Source organism: Engystomops pustulosus, chromosome 2, assembly GCF_040894005.1.
Source record: "Engystomops pustulosus chromosome 2, aEngPut4.maternal, whole genome shotgun sequence".
Lineage (NCBI taxonomy): Eukaryota > Metazoa > Chordata > Amphibia > Anura > Leptodactylidae > Engystomops > Engystomops pustulosus.
In genome coordinates, this window is record NC_092412.1 from 3,422,926 (window position 1) to 3,438,857 (window position 15,932).

The window sequence follows — 15,932 nt, forward strand, 5'->3', positions numbered from 1 at the left end:
ATAACTACTATAATACTGCCCCCTATGTACAGGGATATAACTACTATAATACTGCTCCCTATGTACAAGAATATAACTACTATAATACTGCTCCCTATGTACAGGAATATAACTACTATAATACTGCCCCCTATGTACAGGAATATAACTACTATAATACTGCCCCTATGTACAGGAATATAACTACTATAATACTGCCCCCTATGTACAAGAATATAACTACTATAATACTGCCTCCTATGTACAGGAATATAACTACTATAATACTGCCCCCTATGTACAAGAATATAACTACTATAATACTGCCCCCTATGTACAAGAATATAACTACTATAATACTGTCCCCTATGTACAGGAATATAACTACTATAATACTGCCCCCTATGTACAGGAATATAACTACTATAATACTGCCCCCTAGGTACAGGAATATAACTACTATAATACTGCCCCCCTATGTACAGGAATATAACTACTATAATACTGCCCCCTATGTACAAGAATATAACTACTATAATACTGCCCCCTATGTACAAGAATATAACTACTATAATACTGTCCCCTATGTACAGGAATATAACTACTATAATACTGCCTCCTATGTACAGGAATATAACTACTATAATACTGCCCCCTATGTACAAGAATATAACTACTATAATACTGCCCCCTATGTACAAGAATATAACTACTATAATACTGTCCCCTATGTACAGGAATATAACTACTATAATACTGCCCCCTATGTACAGGAATATAACTACTATAATACTGCCCCCTATGTACAGGAATATAACTACTATAATACTGCCCCCTATGTACAAGAATATAACTACTATAATACTGCCCCCTATGTACAAGAATATAACTACTATAATACTGCCCTCTATGTACAGGAATATAACTACTATAATACTGCCCCCTGTGTACAGGAATATAACTACTATAATACTGCCCCCTATGTACAGGAATATAACTACTATAATACTGCCCCCTATGTACAAGAATATAACTACTATAATACTGCCCCCTATGTACAAGAATATAACTACTATAATACTGCCCCCTATGTACAGGAATATAACTACTATAATACTGCCCCCTGTGTACAAGAATATAACTACTATAATACTGCCCCCTATGTACAAGAATATAACTACTATAATATTGCCCCCTATGTACAAGAATATAACTACTATAATACTGCCCTCTATGTACAGGAATATAACTACTATAATACCGCCTCCTATGTACAAGAATATAACTACTATAATACTGCCCTCTATGTACAGGAATATAACTACTATAATACCGCCCCCTATGTACAGTGATATAACTACTATAATACTGCCCCCTATGTACAGGAATATAACTACTATAATACTGCCTCCTATGTACAAGAATATAACTACTATAATACTGCCCCTGTGTACAAGAATATAACTACTATAATACTGCCCCCTATGTACAGGAATATAACTACTATAATACTGCCCCCTATGTACAAGAATATAACTACTATAATACTGCCCCTGTGTACAAGAATATAACTACTATAATACTGCCCCCTATGTACAGGAATATAACTACTATAATACTGCCCCCTATGTACAAGAATATAACTACTATAATACTGCCCCCTATGTACAGGAATATAACTACTATAATACTGCCCCTATGTACAAGAATATAACTACTATAATACTGCCTCCTATGTACAAGAATATAACTACTATAATACTGCCCCCTATGTACAGGAATATAACTACTATAATACTGCCTCCTATGTACAAGAATATAACTACTATAATACTGCCCCCTATGTACAGGAATATAACTACTATAATACTGCCCCCTATGTACAAGAATATAGCTACTATAATACTGCCCCCTATGTACAGGAATATAACTACTATAATACTTCCCCCTATGTACAGGAATATAACTACTATAATACTGCCCCCTATGTACAAGAATATAACTACTATAATACTGCCCCCTATATACAGGAATATGACTACTATAATACTGCCCCCTATGTACAGGAATATAACTACTATAATACTGCCCCCTATGTACAGGAATATAACTACTATAATACTGCCTCCTATGTACAAGAATATAACTACTATAATACTGCCCCCTATGTACAGGAATATAACTGCTATAATACTGCCCCCTATGTACAGGAATATAACTACTATAATACTGCCCCCTATGTACAGGAATATAACTACTATAATACTGCCCCCTATGTACAGGAATATAACTACTATAATACTGCCCCCTATGTACAGGAATATAACTACTATAATACTGCCCCCTATGTACAGGAATATAACTACTATAATACTGCCCCCTATGTACAAGAATATAACTACTATAATACTGCCCCCTATGTACAGGAATATAACTACTATAATACTGCCCCCTATGTACAGGAATATAACTACTATAATACTGCCCCCTATGTACAGGAATATAACTACTATAATACTGCCCCCTATGTACAGGAATATAACTACTATAATACTGCCCCCTATGTACAGGAATATAACTACTATAATACTGCCCCCTATGTACAGGAATATAACTACTATAATACTGCCCCTGTGTACAAGAATAGAACTACTATAATACTGCCCCCTATGTACAGGAATATAACTACAATAATACTGCCCCCTATGTACAGGAATATAACTACTATAATACTGCCCCCTATGTACAGGGATATTACTATAATACTGCCCCCTATGTACAAGAATATAACTACTATAATACTGCCCCCTATGTACAAGAATATAACTACTATAATACTGCCCCCTATGTACAAGAATATAACTACTATAATACTGCCTCCTATGTACAAGAATATAACTACTATAATACTGCCCCCTATGTACAAGAATATAACTACTATAATACTGCCCCCTATGTACAAGAATATAACTACTATAATACTGCCTCCTATGTACAAGAATATAACTACTATAATACTGCCCCCTATGTACAAGAATATAACTACTATAATACTGCCCCCTATGTACAGGAATATAACTACTATAATACTGCCCCCTATGTACAGGAATATAGCTACTATAATACTGCCCCCTATGTACAAGAATATAACTACTATAATACTGCCCCTATGTACAGGAATATAACTACTATAATACTGCTCCCTATGTACAGGAATATAACTACTATAATACTGCTCCCCATGTACAGGAATATAACTACTATAATACTGCCCCCTATGTACAAGAATATAACTACTATAATACTGCCCCCTATGTACAAGAATATAACTACTATAATACTGTCCCCTATGTACAGGAATATAACTACTATAATACTGCCCCTGTGTACAAGAATATAACTACTATAATAGAGAAAAGCAAAAAGCTAGGGTGTCAGCTCACCTGATCCGCAGCTGGTAGAAGAAAATGCCGTGCAACGATGAAGAGTCCGGTCCGGTCCCGGAGACCAAAGGTGTAATACTCGAGGAAAAAAGGTATCATCGGCAACAGGCAAATGAAGTAAAAAGGTGAATCTTTATTTCCAAAACATGATTAAAAAGTGATCACTGGGGAGAGAAAAATGGTTACGCGTTTCGGACCAAAGAATAAAGGTCCTTATTCATACCTGTATTTCGTCTAGTGTGAGCCTGCTTTATGGAGAGGAGGAAACACGTCAGTGTGGAGAAACCTCCCTCCTGCAAAGCTCGCACGGGTGGAGACCAATTAGCAACACATGGGAACACAGAAAAAAGAACGGAACAAAAAACACACAAAAAATGATAAAAATGGAAAAATGAAAGTACACGTGAAAGCAAATATGTAATGCATAATTAATAAATATAAAGTAAGTCACTTTTAAAGTTTAAGCCTGCAGGATGGCGAGTGTTAAGAGAAAGAATCCATTTGGCCTCCTTCATGTGAAGTTTCTTAACCCTGTCACCTCCTCTCTTGTTAGCAGGAACATAATCGATAGCTGTAACTCTTAGACTGAACATATTGCCAGAATGATGGTCCCGGAAATGTTTGGATAGACCAGTGATGTTTCGGGTACTAGATATGGTGCGCGGGTTTGCACCGGTAATATGCTCCGATAAACGGTCTTTTAATTTTCTGCATGTGCATCCCACATATTGTAAAGTGCAAATAGTGCATTCTGCCAGGTAAATAATAAAAGTGCTTTCACAATTCATATGTCTAAGTATTTTAAACTGTTTACCATTGGCCGAAGAGGCAAAGGAGGATGTCTTATGCATAAATTTGCAGATGTTACATCTGGCTCCTCCACAGCAGAAACTGCCTTTATAGCTTAGCCATGTGGGAATGGTATTAGAATTGCTGAAGATGTTAGGGGATAACATAGTGGCTAAAGTGGGAGCACGGCGGGATATGCACATAATGCCATCAGAAAGGATTTTTTTCAAGAGAATGTCGGTTTCAAGGATAGGTAGATGTTTATTAATAATGGCGGAAATGGCCGCATATTGGGATGAATAGGAGGTGCTAAAGATGGGTTTAGATGAAACCTGCTTTTTGGTACGTTTAGGAGCAAGATAATGGGTACGGGGGTAAGCATCAACAATGCGTTTAGCACGTGCACAACATGCATGTGTATACCCTCTATTTCTGAGCCGTTTGGTTACAGTAGAACATTCAGTTTTATATGAGGCATCAGTGGACGAGGCTCGTTTAGCTCGGATAAATTCTCCGATGGGTAAGTTACGAGTGGTGTGCCGGGGATGGCAACTTTCAGCTCTAAGAGTGGTATTACCGCTGTTAGGTTTACGATATAAACTGGTCTGAGTTACGGTGCGTTCTAAATCACCAGTTAAAGTAATGTCGAGAAAGGAAATGGAAGGGCCCCCGTACTCAAAGGTGAATTGAAGATTTAAATCATTCTGATTAATGTAAGTGATGAAATCGACGACTGTCTCCCGGTGCGAAGACCACACCAGGAGACAGTCGTTGATGTACCTCCCGTACCATTTAATGTTAGAAACAAAAGGGTTGCAACAGTGAAACAAATATTTTTCCTCCCAAAACGCCATGTAGAGGTTGGCGAGGGAGGGGGAGAAGCGGGCACCCATGGGACATCCAGAAATCTGTAAAAAGAAAATATCATCAAACATAAAATAATTATTATGTAGTAAAAAAGACAGTACTGTGACAATATATTCTTGAAGATTCACAGCATATGAGCTGTATTTATCAAGATGATGTGCGATGGCCATGGATGCTAAATGATGTGGTATGCAAGTATATAGTGAGGTGACATCACAAGATACCCAAGAATCTTTGTCAGTCCACGGTATTTGATTGACGGCTGCGAGGAGAGCCTTCGTGTCTTGAATATAACCCGGGAGTCTAGCAACCAAAGGTTGGAGTAGGTTATCGAGCCATTGTCCAAGTCGTTCCATGAGTGAATTTGTACAGGACACAATGGGACGGAATGGTGGAGGAAAACCGGTTTTATGAGTTTTCGGGAGCAGATAGAAATTTGAGCACGTAGAGGTTTCTGGAACTAAATATTCCGCGGTGCGTTTATTAAGAAAACCCAAATGAAGACCATCTGCGATGAGTTTTCGCATTTGTTTCAAGATGTGGTCGGTAGGGTCAGATGGAAGTTGTCGATAAACAGTGGTATCTTGAAGCATGTTGTGTGCTTGCTGACGATATAATTCTTTATCAAGGACAGTAATATTGCCGCCTTTATCCGAAGGACGAATAATAATGTAAGGATTATTCTTCAAGGTATGGATGGCATGGTGATGATTTTTGGTTAGATTAGATTGAATTGGGGAACATTTTCCATGAAGAGAAAGTAAATCTCGTTCCACAGCCTCTTGGAATAGATCCATGGCGGATGTCCGGGAATGTACTGGGTAAAAAGAGGGATTTTGTACTTTAATGGTATTGGAAGTATCAGTGATGGATTTGATGGTAGAAGAATTGTGGTTCGATGAACGTTGTAAATCAATAAGATCCAGTAACGAAAGTTGTTCTTGAAAAGATGACGATAATTGAAAGGAGTTTTTACCATGTTCGTTTAATATTGTAGGAAAAACAGGATCTGGGTCAAGACAAGAAGAATCAGTACTGGACAAGAAATGTCTTTTAACAGTTAACAAGCGAACAAATCTGTTAACATCGCAGATGGTAGAAAATAAATTCATTTGAGTAGTGGGAGAAAAACCTAAACCTTTGGCTAGAACTTCTAGTTGATGAGTAGATAACTGACAAGCAGAAAGGTTAATGATGCTAGATAGATCAGTTATTTTGTAGTTGTTGTTTTCGGCGTTTGTCGAGTTGTGTATTGATTGATGTTTTCGGTGTTTCTTGCCCGCTCGCCTCGTTTTTTTGTAGTTATTTTTGCGGTTGTAGTAGAGAGTGTGTTCTGGGTTGAAGAGGGCAAATCGTTTTTTGAAGATGTTGAAGTAGGTGGAAGTTGGTTTGTGTTCACATTGTCATAGTCATCTGAGTCACAATCAGTAGAGGAGAAAGCCACTTTGCTGGTGGAGCGTGATCTGGATCTTTGGTTACGAAGGATGGAACGAGGTCTTGCCCGTTCTCTGGTGTATACTTTATCTTGGGCATAATCCAAACTATCTCGATTAAATTTAGATTTTTTTGTTTCGATAATTTGGGTTTCCTGAGTGGAAAGACTTTGTTGAATTTTGAGTAATGTTTCCTCGTATACTGTATTAGAGACTTCATGTTTAAGTTGAAGTGATAATGTATCAATGCTAGATTGAGTTTCTGTAAGAATTTTTCGTTCTTGTTGGATAAGAAGGTCCATTAATTGAAGAGAACAAGCAGAGAGAACTTGATTCCATTTAGTAGTAAACTCTTGGTCATATGGAGTGGTAGGATATTTTCGAATTCGAAGTCCTCGGGGTATCATTTGTTTATCTAAATAGTTTTGAAGGTTTGTAGAGTCCCACCAGAGGCGAAGACGGGTAGTCATGGCTTTTTCCAAATCTTTAGTTATATTTTTAACAGAGGTTTCAACATTTGCTGGATTGGACTCAGAGGATGTAAAAATGGATATGACATTGTTCAAACGTATGGGATCGTTCAAAAAATCAGTTTCTGACGTAGCCAAAGTTGCGTTTTGGTCCGAAACGCGTAACCATTTTTCTCTCCCCAGTGATCACTTTTTAATCATGTTTTGGAAATAAAGATTCACCTTTTTACTTCATTTGCCTGTTGCCGATGATACCTTTTTTCCTCGAGTATAACTACTATAATACTGCCCCCTATGTACAGGAATATAACTGCTATAATACTGCCCCCTATGTACAGGAATATAACTACTATAATACTGCCCCCTATGTACAGGAATATAACTACTATAATACTGCCCCCTATGTACAGGAATATAACTGCTATAATACTGCCCCCTATGTACAGGAATATAACTACTATAATACTGCCCCCTATGTACAGGAATATAACTACTATAATACTGCCCCTATGTACAAGAATATAACTACTATAATACTGTCCCCTGTGTACAAGAATATAACTACTATAATACTGGCCCCTATGTACAAGAATATAACTACTATAATACTGCCCCCTATGTACAAGAATATAACTACTATAATACTGCCCCCTATGTACAAGAATATAACTACTATAATACTGCCCCCTATGTACAGGAATATAACTACTATAATACTGCCCCCTATGTACAAGAATATAACTACTATAATACTGCCCCCTATGTACAAGAATATAACTGCTATAATACTGCCTCCTATGTACAGGAATATAACTACTATAATACTGCCCCCTATGTACAGGAATATAACTACTATAATACTGCCCCCTATGTACAAGAATATAACTACTATAATACTGCCCCCTATGTACAGGGATATAACTACTATAATACTGCCCCCTATGTACAAGAATATAACTACTATAATACTGCCCCCTATGTACAGGAATATAACTACTATAATACTGCCCCCTATGTACAGGAATATAACTACTATAATACTGCCCCCTATGTACAAGAATATAACTACTATAGTACTGCCCCCTATGTACAGGATATAACTACTATAATACTGCCCCCTATGTACAGGAATATAACTACTATAATACTGCCCCCTATGTACAGGAATATAACTACTATAATACTGCCCCCTATGTACAGGAATATAACTACTATAATACTGCCCCCTATGTACAAGAATATAACTACTATAGTACTGCCCCCTATGTACAGGAATATAACTACTATAATACTGCCTCCTATGTACAAGAATATAACTACTATAATACTGCCCCCTATGTACAGGAATATAACTACTATAATACTGCCCCCTATGTACAGGAATATAACTACTATAATACTGCCCCCTATGTACAAGAATATAACTACTATAATACTGCCCACTATGTACAGGAATATAACAACTATAATACTGCTCCCTATGTACAAGAATATAACTACTATAATACTGTCCCTATGTACAGGAATATAACTACTATAATACTGCCCCCTATGTACAGGAATATAACTGCTATAATACTGCCCCCTATGTACAGGAATATAACTACTATAATACTGCCCCCTATGTACAAGAATATAACTACTATAATACTGCCCCCTATGTACAAGAATATAACTACTATAATACTACCCCTATGTACAAGAATATAACTACTATAATACTGCCTCCTATGTACAAGAATATAACTACTATAATACTGCCCCTTATGTACAAGAATATAACTACTATAATACTGCTCCCTATGTACAAGAATATAACTACTATAATACTGCTCCCTATGTACAAGAATATAACTACTATAATACTGCCACCTATGTACAGGAATATAACTACTATAATACTGCCCCCTATGTACAAGAATATAACTACTATAATACTGCTCCCTATGTACAGGAATATAACTACTATAATACTGCCCCCTATGTACAGGAATATAACTACTATAATACTGCCCCCTATGTACAAGAATATAACTACTATAATACTGCTCCTATGTACAAGAATATAACTACTATAATACTGCCCCATATGTACAAGACTATAACTACTATAATACTGCCCCCTATGTACAAGAATATAACTACTATAATACTGCCCCCTATTTACAGGAATATAACTACTATAATACTGCCCCCTATGTACAGGAATATAACTACTATAATACTGCTCCCTATGTACAAGAATATAACTACTATAATACTGCCCCCTATGTACAAGAATATAACTACTATAATACTGCTCCCTATGTACAGGAATATAACTACTATAATACTGCTCCCTATGTACAGGAATATAACTACTATAATACTGCCCCCTATGTACAGGAATATAACTACTATAATACTGCCCCCTATGTACAGGAATATAACTACTATAATACTGCCCCCTAGGTACAGGAATATAACTACTATAATACTGCCCCCCTATGTACAGGAATATAACTACTATAATACTGCCCCCTATGTACAAGAATATAACTACTATAATACTGCCCCCTATGTACAAGAATATAACTACTATAATACTGTCCCCTATGTACAGGAATATAACTACTATAATACTGCCTCCTATGTACAGGAATATAACTACTATAATACTGCCCCCTATGTACAAGAATATAACTACTATAATACTGCCCCCTATGTACAAGAATATAACTACTATAATACTGTCCCCTATGTACAGGAATATAACTACTATAATACTGCCCCCTATGTACAGGAATATAACTACTATAATACTGCCCCCTATGTACAGGAATATAACTACTATAATACTGCCCCCTATGTACAAGAATATAACTACTATAATACTGCCCCCTATGTACAAGAATATAACTACTATAATACTGCCCTCTATGTACAGGAATATAACTACTATAATACTGCCCCCTGTGTACAAGAATATAACTACTATAATACTGCCCCCTATGTACAAGAATATAACTACTATAATACTGCCCCCTATGTACAGGAATATAACTACTATAATACTGCCCCCTGTGTACAAGAATATAACTACTATAATACTGCCCCCTATGTACAGGAATATAACTACTATAATACTGCCCCCTATGTACAAGAATATAACTACTATAATACTGCCCCCTATTTACAGGGATATAACTACCATAATACTGCCCCCTATGTACAGGAATATAACTACTATAATACTGCCCCCTATGTACAGGAATATAACTACTATAATACTGCCCCCTGTGTACAAGAATATAACTACTATAATACTGCCCCCTATGTACAGGAATATAACTACTATAATACTGCCCCCTATGTACAAGAATATAACTACTATAATACTGCCCCCTATGTACAGGGATATAACTACTATAATACTGCCCTCTATGTACAGGAATATAACTACTATAATACTGCCCCCTATGTACAGGAATATAACTACTATAATACTGCCCCCTATGTACAAGAATATAACTACTATAATACTGCCCCCTATGTACAGGAATATAACTACTATAATACTGCCTCCTATGTACAGGAATATAACTACTATAATACTGCCACCTATGTACAAGAATATAACTACTATAATACTGCCCCCTATATACAAGAATATAACTACTATAATACTGCCTCCTATGTACAGGAATATAACTACTATAATACTGCCTCCTATGTACAGGAATATAACTACTATAATACTGCCCCCTATGTACAGGAATATAACTACTATAATACTGCTTTCTATGTACAGGAATATAACTACTATAATACTGCCCCCTATGTACAGGAATATAACTACTATAATACTGCCCCCTATGTACAAGAATATAACTACTATAATACTGCTCCCTATGTACAAGAATATAACTACTATAATACTGCCCCCTATGTACAAGAATATAACTCCTATAATACTGCCCCCTATGTACAAGAATATAACTACTATAATACTGCCCCCTATGTACAAGAATATAACTACTATAATACTGCTCCCTATGTACAAGAATATAACTACTATAATACTGCCCCCTATGTACAGGAATATAACTACTATAAAACTGCCCCCTATGTACAAGAATATAACTACTATAAAACTGCCCCCTATGTACAAGAATATAACTACTATAATACTGCTCCCTATGTACAGGAATATAACTACTATAATACTGCCCCTATGTACAAGAATATAACTACTATAATACTGCCTCCTATGTACAGGAATATAACTACTATAATACTGCCCCCTATGTACAAGAATATAACTACTATAATACTGCTCCCTATGTACAGGAATATAACTACTATAAAACTGCCCCCTATGTACAGGGATATAACTACTATAATACTGCCCCCTGTGTGACTGTATTTCTCTTGGCTTGCAGTTCAGGGCAGTCCTAGCATTGACACCTCCACGGTCCACACTGTGCCGCGCCCCTCCACCCCCTCCAGGATCGGCTTCTTCATGCGCCCGTCCACCCCTGAGAGCCCCGGGCACCGCTCCCCTGTATTTGCCCCCCAGGACCCCGGCAGCCCCCGGCACGGGTCTCTCTCCTGGGATGAAGTGTCGGAGCTGGAGGGGAATTACCTGGAATACCTGCAGGAGGCTCGGGCCGGGATAGACCGCTGCACCCGCGCCTGCCGCGTCTGGTCCGCCCCCTATGACGGCGAGGAGCCCAGCCCCCGCAGCCTGTCGCCACCCACACCGGAGGAGGTCTCCCTGTCCCCCGATTACTTCTCTCCTCTCCCCTCCTCCGCTGCCAGGACCCAGGACAAGGAGCGGAGGCACAGCGCCACCCCCCGGACTAAGAAACGCAGCTTACAGGAGGAGGAGGGAGGGCGGGGCCCTAGGGCGCAGGACGGGGGCCACACAGAATCATCTCGTGATGGGGCCCCTGCCCCTAACCTCATGAACGGCTCCGAAGAGCCGGGACATTCAGGGGGCACCCAGAGGGGGGACGTGTTTCCAGGACGGACTGATAACTGTGAGATCAAAAAAGTAAAACGGGATCCCGTGGGGGAGGGGCCGAGGGGAGGAGCCAAGGGGAACGGACAGGCCATGGGGGCGGAGAGAAGAGCGGAGGAGACCACATCGAGTAGAGGGGAGAACCAGCGCTGGGCACCCACAGATTCTGTGGACAGTCTCATCGACGAACTACTGGACCGGGCCCCGGCCGACACCAACGGGGCCCCCCTGAGCATCGAGAAGCTGGGGGAGGAGCTAAAGGAGATGGAGGACGGCATGAGGGCGGTCCAGGAGGAGGCGGCAGACGGGCACATGACCCTCCCCCAGGAGGACGACGACCAGTGTGACGCGGGCAAAAGCCGATCCAACTCACTGACCCTCCTGCTACACAGCCCCCTGCGGGCACAGGGCGGCAACGGGCAACCCTACACAGGTAGGTACAGCACTGCCCGTATCCCGAGCTCCTGCCTGCTCTGTGTGATGCCTCCCTGTGCCCACGTCACCCCCTCACCCTGTGCCTACATTACCTCCTCACCCTGTGTGATGTCTCCCTGTGCCTAGATTACCCCCTCACCCCGTGTGATGTCACCCTGTGCCTACATTACCCCCTCACCCTGTGCCTACATTACCTCCTCACCCCGTGTGATGTCTCCCTGTGCCTACATTACCTCCTCACCCCGTGTGATGTCTCCCTGTGCCTACATTACCTCCTCACCCCGTGTGATGTCACCCTGTGCCTACATTACCTCCTCACCCCGTGTGATGTCTCCCTGTGCCTACATTACCTCCTCACCCCGTGTGATGTCTCCTGTGCCTACATTACCTCCTCACCCCGTGTGATGTCTCCCTGTGCCTACATTACCTCCTCACCCCGTGTGATGTCTCCTGTGCCTACATTACCTCCTCACCCCGTGTGATGTCACCCTGTGCCTACATTACCTCCTCACCCCGTGTGATGTCACCCTGTGCCTACATTACCTCCTCACCCCGTGTGATGTCACCCTGTGCCTACATTACCTCCTCACCCCGTGTGATGTCTCCCTGTGCCTACATTACCCCCTCACCCTGTGCCTACATTACCTCCTCACCCCGTGTGATGTCTCCCTGTGCCTAGATTACCCCCTCACCCCGTGTGATGTCACCCTGTGCCTACATTACCTCCTCACCCCGTGTGATGTCTCCCTGTGCCTAGATTACCCCCTCACCCCGTGTGATGTCTCCTGTGCCTACATTACCCCCTCACCCCGTGTGATGTCTCCTGTGCCTACATTACCTCCTCACCCCGTGTGATGTCTCCCTGTGCCTAGATTACCCCCTCACCCCGTGTGATGTCTCCTGTGCCTACATTACCCCCTCACCCCGTGTGATGTCTCCTGTGCCTACATTACCTCCTCACCCCGTGTGATGTCACCCTGTGCCTACATTACCTCCTCACCCCGTGTGATGTCTCCCTGTGCCTACATTACCTCCTCACCCCGTGTGATGTCTCCTGTGCCTACATTACCTCCTCACCCCGTGTGATGTCTCCCTGTGCCTACGTTACCTCCTCACCCCGTGTGATGTCACCCTGTGCCTACATTACCTCCTCACCCCGTGTGATGTCACCCTGTGCCTACATTACCTCCTCACCCCGTGTGATGTCTCCCTGTGCCTACATTACCTCCTCACCCCGTGTGATGTCTCCCTGTGCCTACATTACCTCCTCACCCCGTGTGATGTCACCCTGTGCCTACATTACCTCCTCACCCCGTGTGATGTCACCCTGTGCCTACATTACCTCCTCACCCCGTGTGATGTCACCCTGTGCCTACATTACCTCCTCACCCCGTGTGATGTCACCCTGTGCCTACATTACCTCCTCACCCCGTGTGATGTCTCCTGTGCCTACATTACCTCCTCACCCCGTGTGATGCCTCCCTGTGCCTACATTACCTCCTCACCCCGTGTGATGTCACCCTGTGCCTACATTACCTCCTCACCCCGTGTGATGTCACCCTGTGCCTACATTACCTCCTCACCCCGTGTGATGTCTCCCTGTGCCTACATTACCCCCTCACCCTGTGCCTACATTACCTCCTCACCCCGTGTGATGTCTCCCTGTGCCTAGATTACCCCCTCACCCCGTGTGATGTCACCCTGTGCCTACATTACCTCCTCACCCCGTGTGATGTCTCCCTGTGCCTAGATTACCCCCTCACCCCGTGTGATGTCTCCTGTGCCTACATTACCCCCTCACCCCGTGTGATGTCTCCTGTGCCTACATTACCTCCTCACCCCGTGTGATGTCTCCCTGTGCCTAGATTACCCCCTCACCCCGTGTGATGTCTCCTGTGCCTACATTACCCCCTCACCCCGTGTGATGTCTCCTGTGCCTACATTACCTCCTCACCCCGTGTGATGTCACCCTGTGCCTACATTACCTCCTCACCCCGTGTGATGTCTCCCTGTGCCTACATTACCTCCTCACCCCGTGTGATGTCTCCTGTGCCTACATTACCTCCTCACCCCGTGTGATGTCTCCCTGTGCCTACGTTACCTCCTCACCCCGTGTGATGTCACCCTGTGCCTACATTACCTCCTCACCCCGTGTGATGTCACCCTGTGCCTACATTACCTCCTCACCCCGTGTGATGTCTCCCTGTGCCTACATTACCTCCTCACCCCGTGTGATGTCTCCCTGTGCCTACATTACCTCCTCACCCCGTGTGATGTCACCCTGTGCCTACATTACCTCCTCACCCCGTGTGATGTCTCCTGTGCCTACATTACCTCCTCACCCCGTGTGATGCCTCCCTGTGCCTACATTACCTCCTCACCCCGTGTGATGTCACCCTGTGCCTACATTACCTCCTCACCCCGTGTGATGTCACCCTGTGCCTACATTACCTCCTCACCCCGTGTGATGTCACCCTGTGCCTACATTACCTCCTCACCCCGTGTGATGTCTCCCTGTGCCTACATTACCTCCTCACCCCGTGTGATGTCACCCTGTGCCCACGTCACCCCCTCACCCCGTGTGATGTCTCCCTGTGCCTACATTACCTCCTCACCCCGTGTGATGTCACCCTGTGCCTACATTACCTCCTCACCCCGTGTGATGTCTCCTGTGCCTACATTACCTCCTCACCCCGTGTGATGCCTCCCTGTGCCTACATTACCTCCTCACCCCGTGTGATGTCACCCTGTGCCTACGTTACCTCCTCACCCCGTGTGATGTCTCCTGTGCCTACGTTACCTCCTCACCCCGTGTGATGTCTCCTGTGCCTACATTACCTCCTCACCCCGTGTGATGTCTCCCTGTGCCTACATTACCTCCTCACCCCGTGTGATGAATCCCTGTGCCTACATTACCTCCTCACCCCGTGTGATGTCTCCCTGTGCCTACATTACCTCCTCACCCCGTGTGATGTCTCCCTGTGCCTACATTACCTCCTCACCCCGTGTGATGTCACCCTGTGCCTACATTACCTCCTCACCCCGTGTGATGTCACCCTGTGCCTACATTACCTCCTCACCCCGTGTGATGTCACCCTGTGCCTACATTACCTCCTCACCCCGTGTGATGTCACCCTGTGCCTACGTTACCTCCTCACCCCGTGTGATGTCACCCTGTGCCTACGTTACCTCCTCACCCCGTGTGATGTCACCCTGTGCCTACATTACCTCCTCACCCCGTGTGATGTCACCCTGTGCCTACGTTACCTCCTCACCCCGTGTGATGTCACCCTGTGCCTACATTACCTCCTCACCCCGTGTGATGTCTCCTGTGCCTACATTACCTCCTCACCCCGTGTGATGTCACCCTGTGCCTACATTACCCCCTCACCCCGTGTGATGTCTCCTGTGCCTACATTACCTCCTCACCCCGTGTGATGTCTCCCTGTGCCTACATTACCCCCTCACCCCGTGTGATGTCTCCCTGTGCCTACATTACCTCCTCACCCCGTGT

At 42.8% G+C, this 15,932-nt stretch overlaps 1 protein-coding gene across 2 annotated transcripts in view; it reads left to right on the plus strand.

Moving 5' to 3' along the window:
• FHIP1B (FHF complex subunit HOOK interacting protein 1B) overlaps positions 1-15,932 on the plus strand; it is a 60,801-nt gene that overhangs the window by 33,079 nt on the left and 11,790 nt on the right. For both annotated transcript variants that reach the window (XM_072133597.1, XM_072133598.1), the window contains exon 10: positions 11,403-12,416. In XM_072133597.1, the coding sequence (XP_071989698.1) occupies positions 11,403-12,416 (1,014 nt within the window). The remainder of the gene's footprint in view (positions 1-11,402; positions 12,417-15,932) is intronic.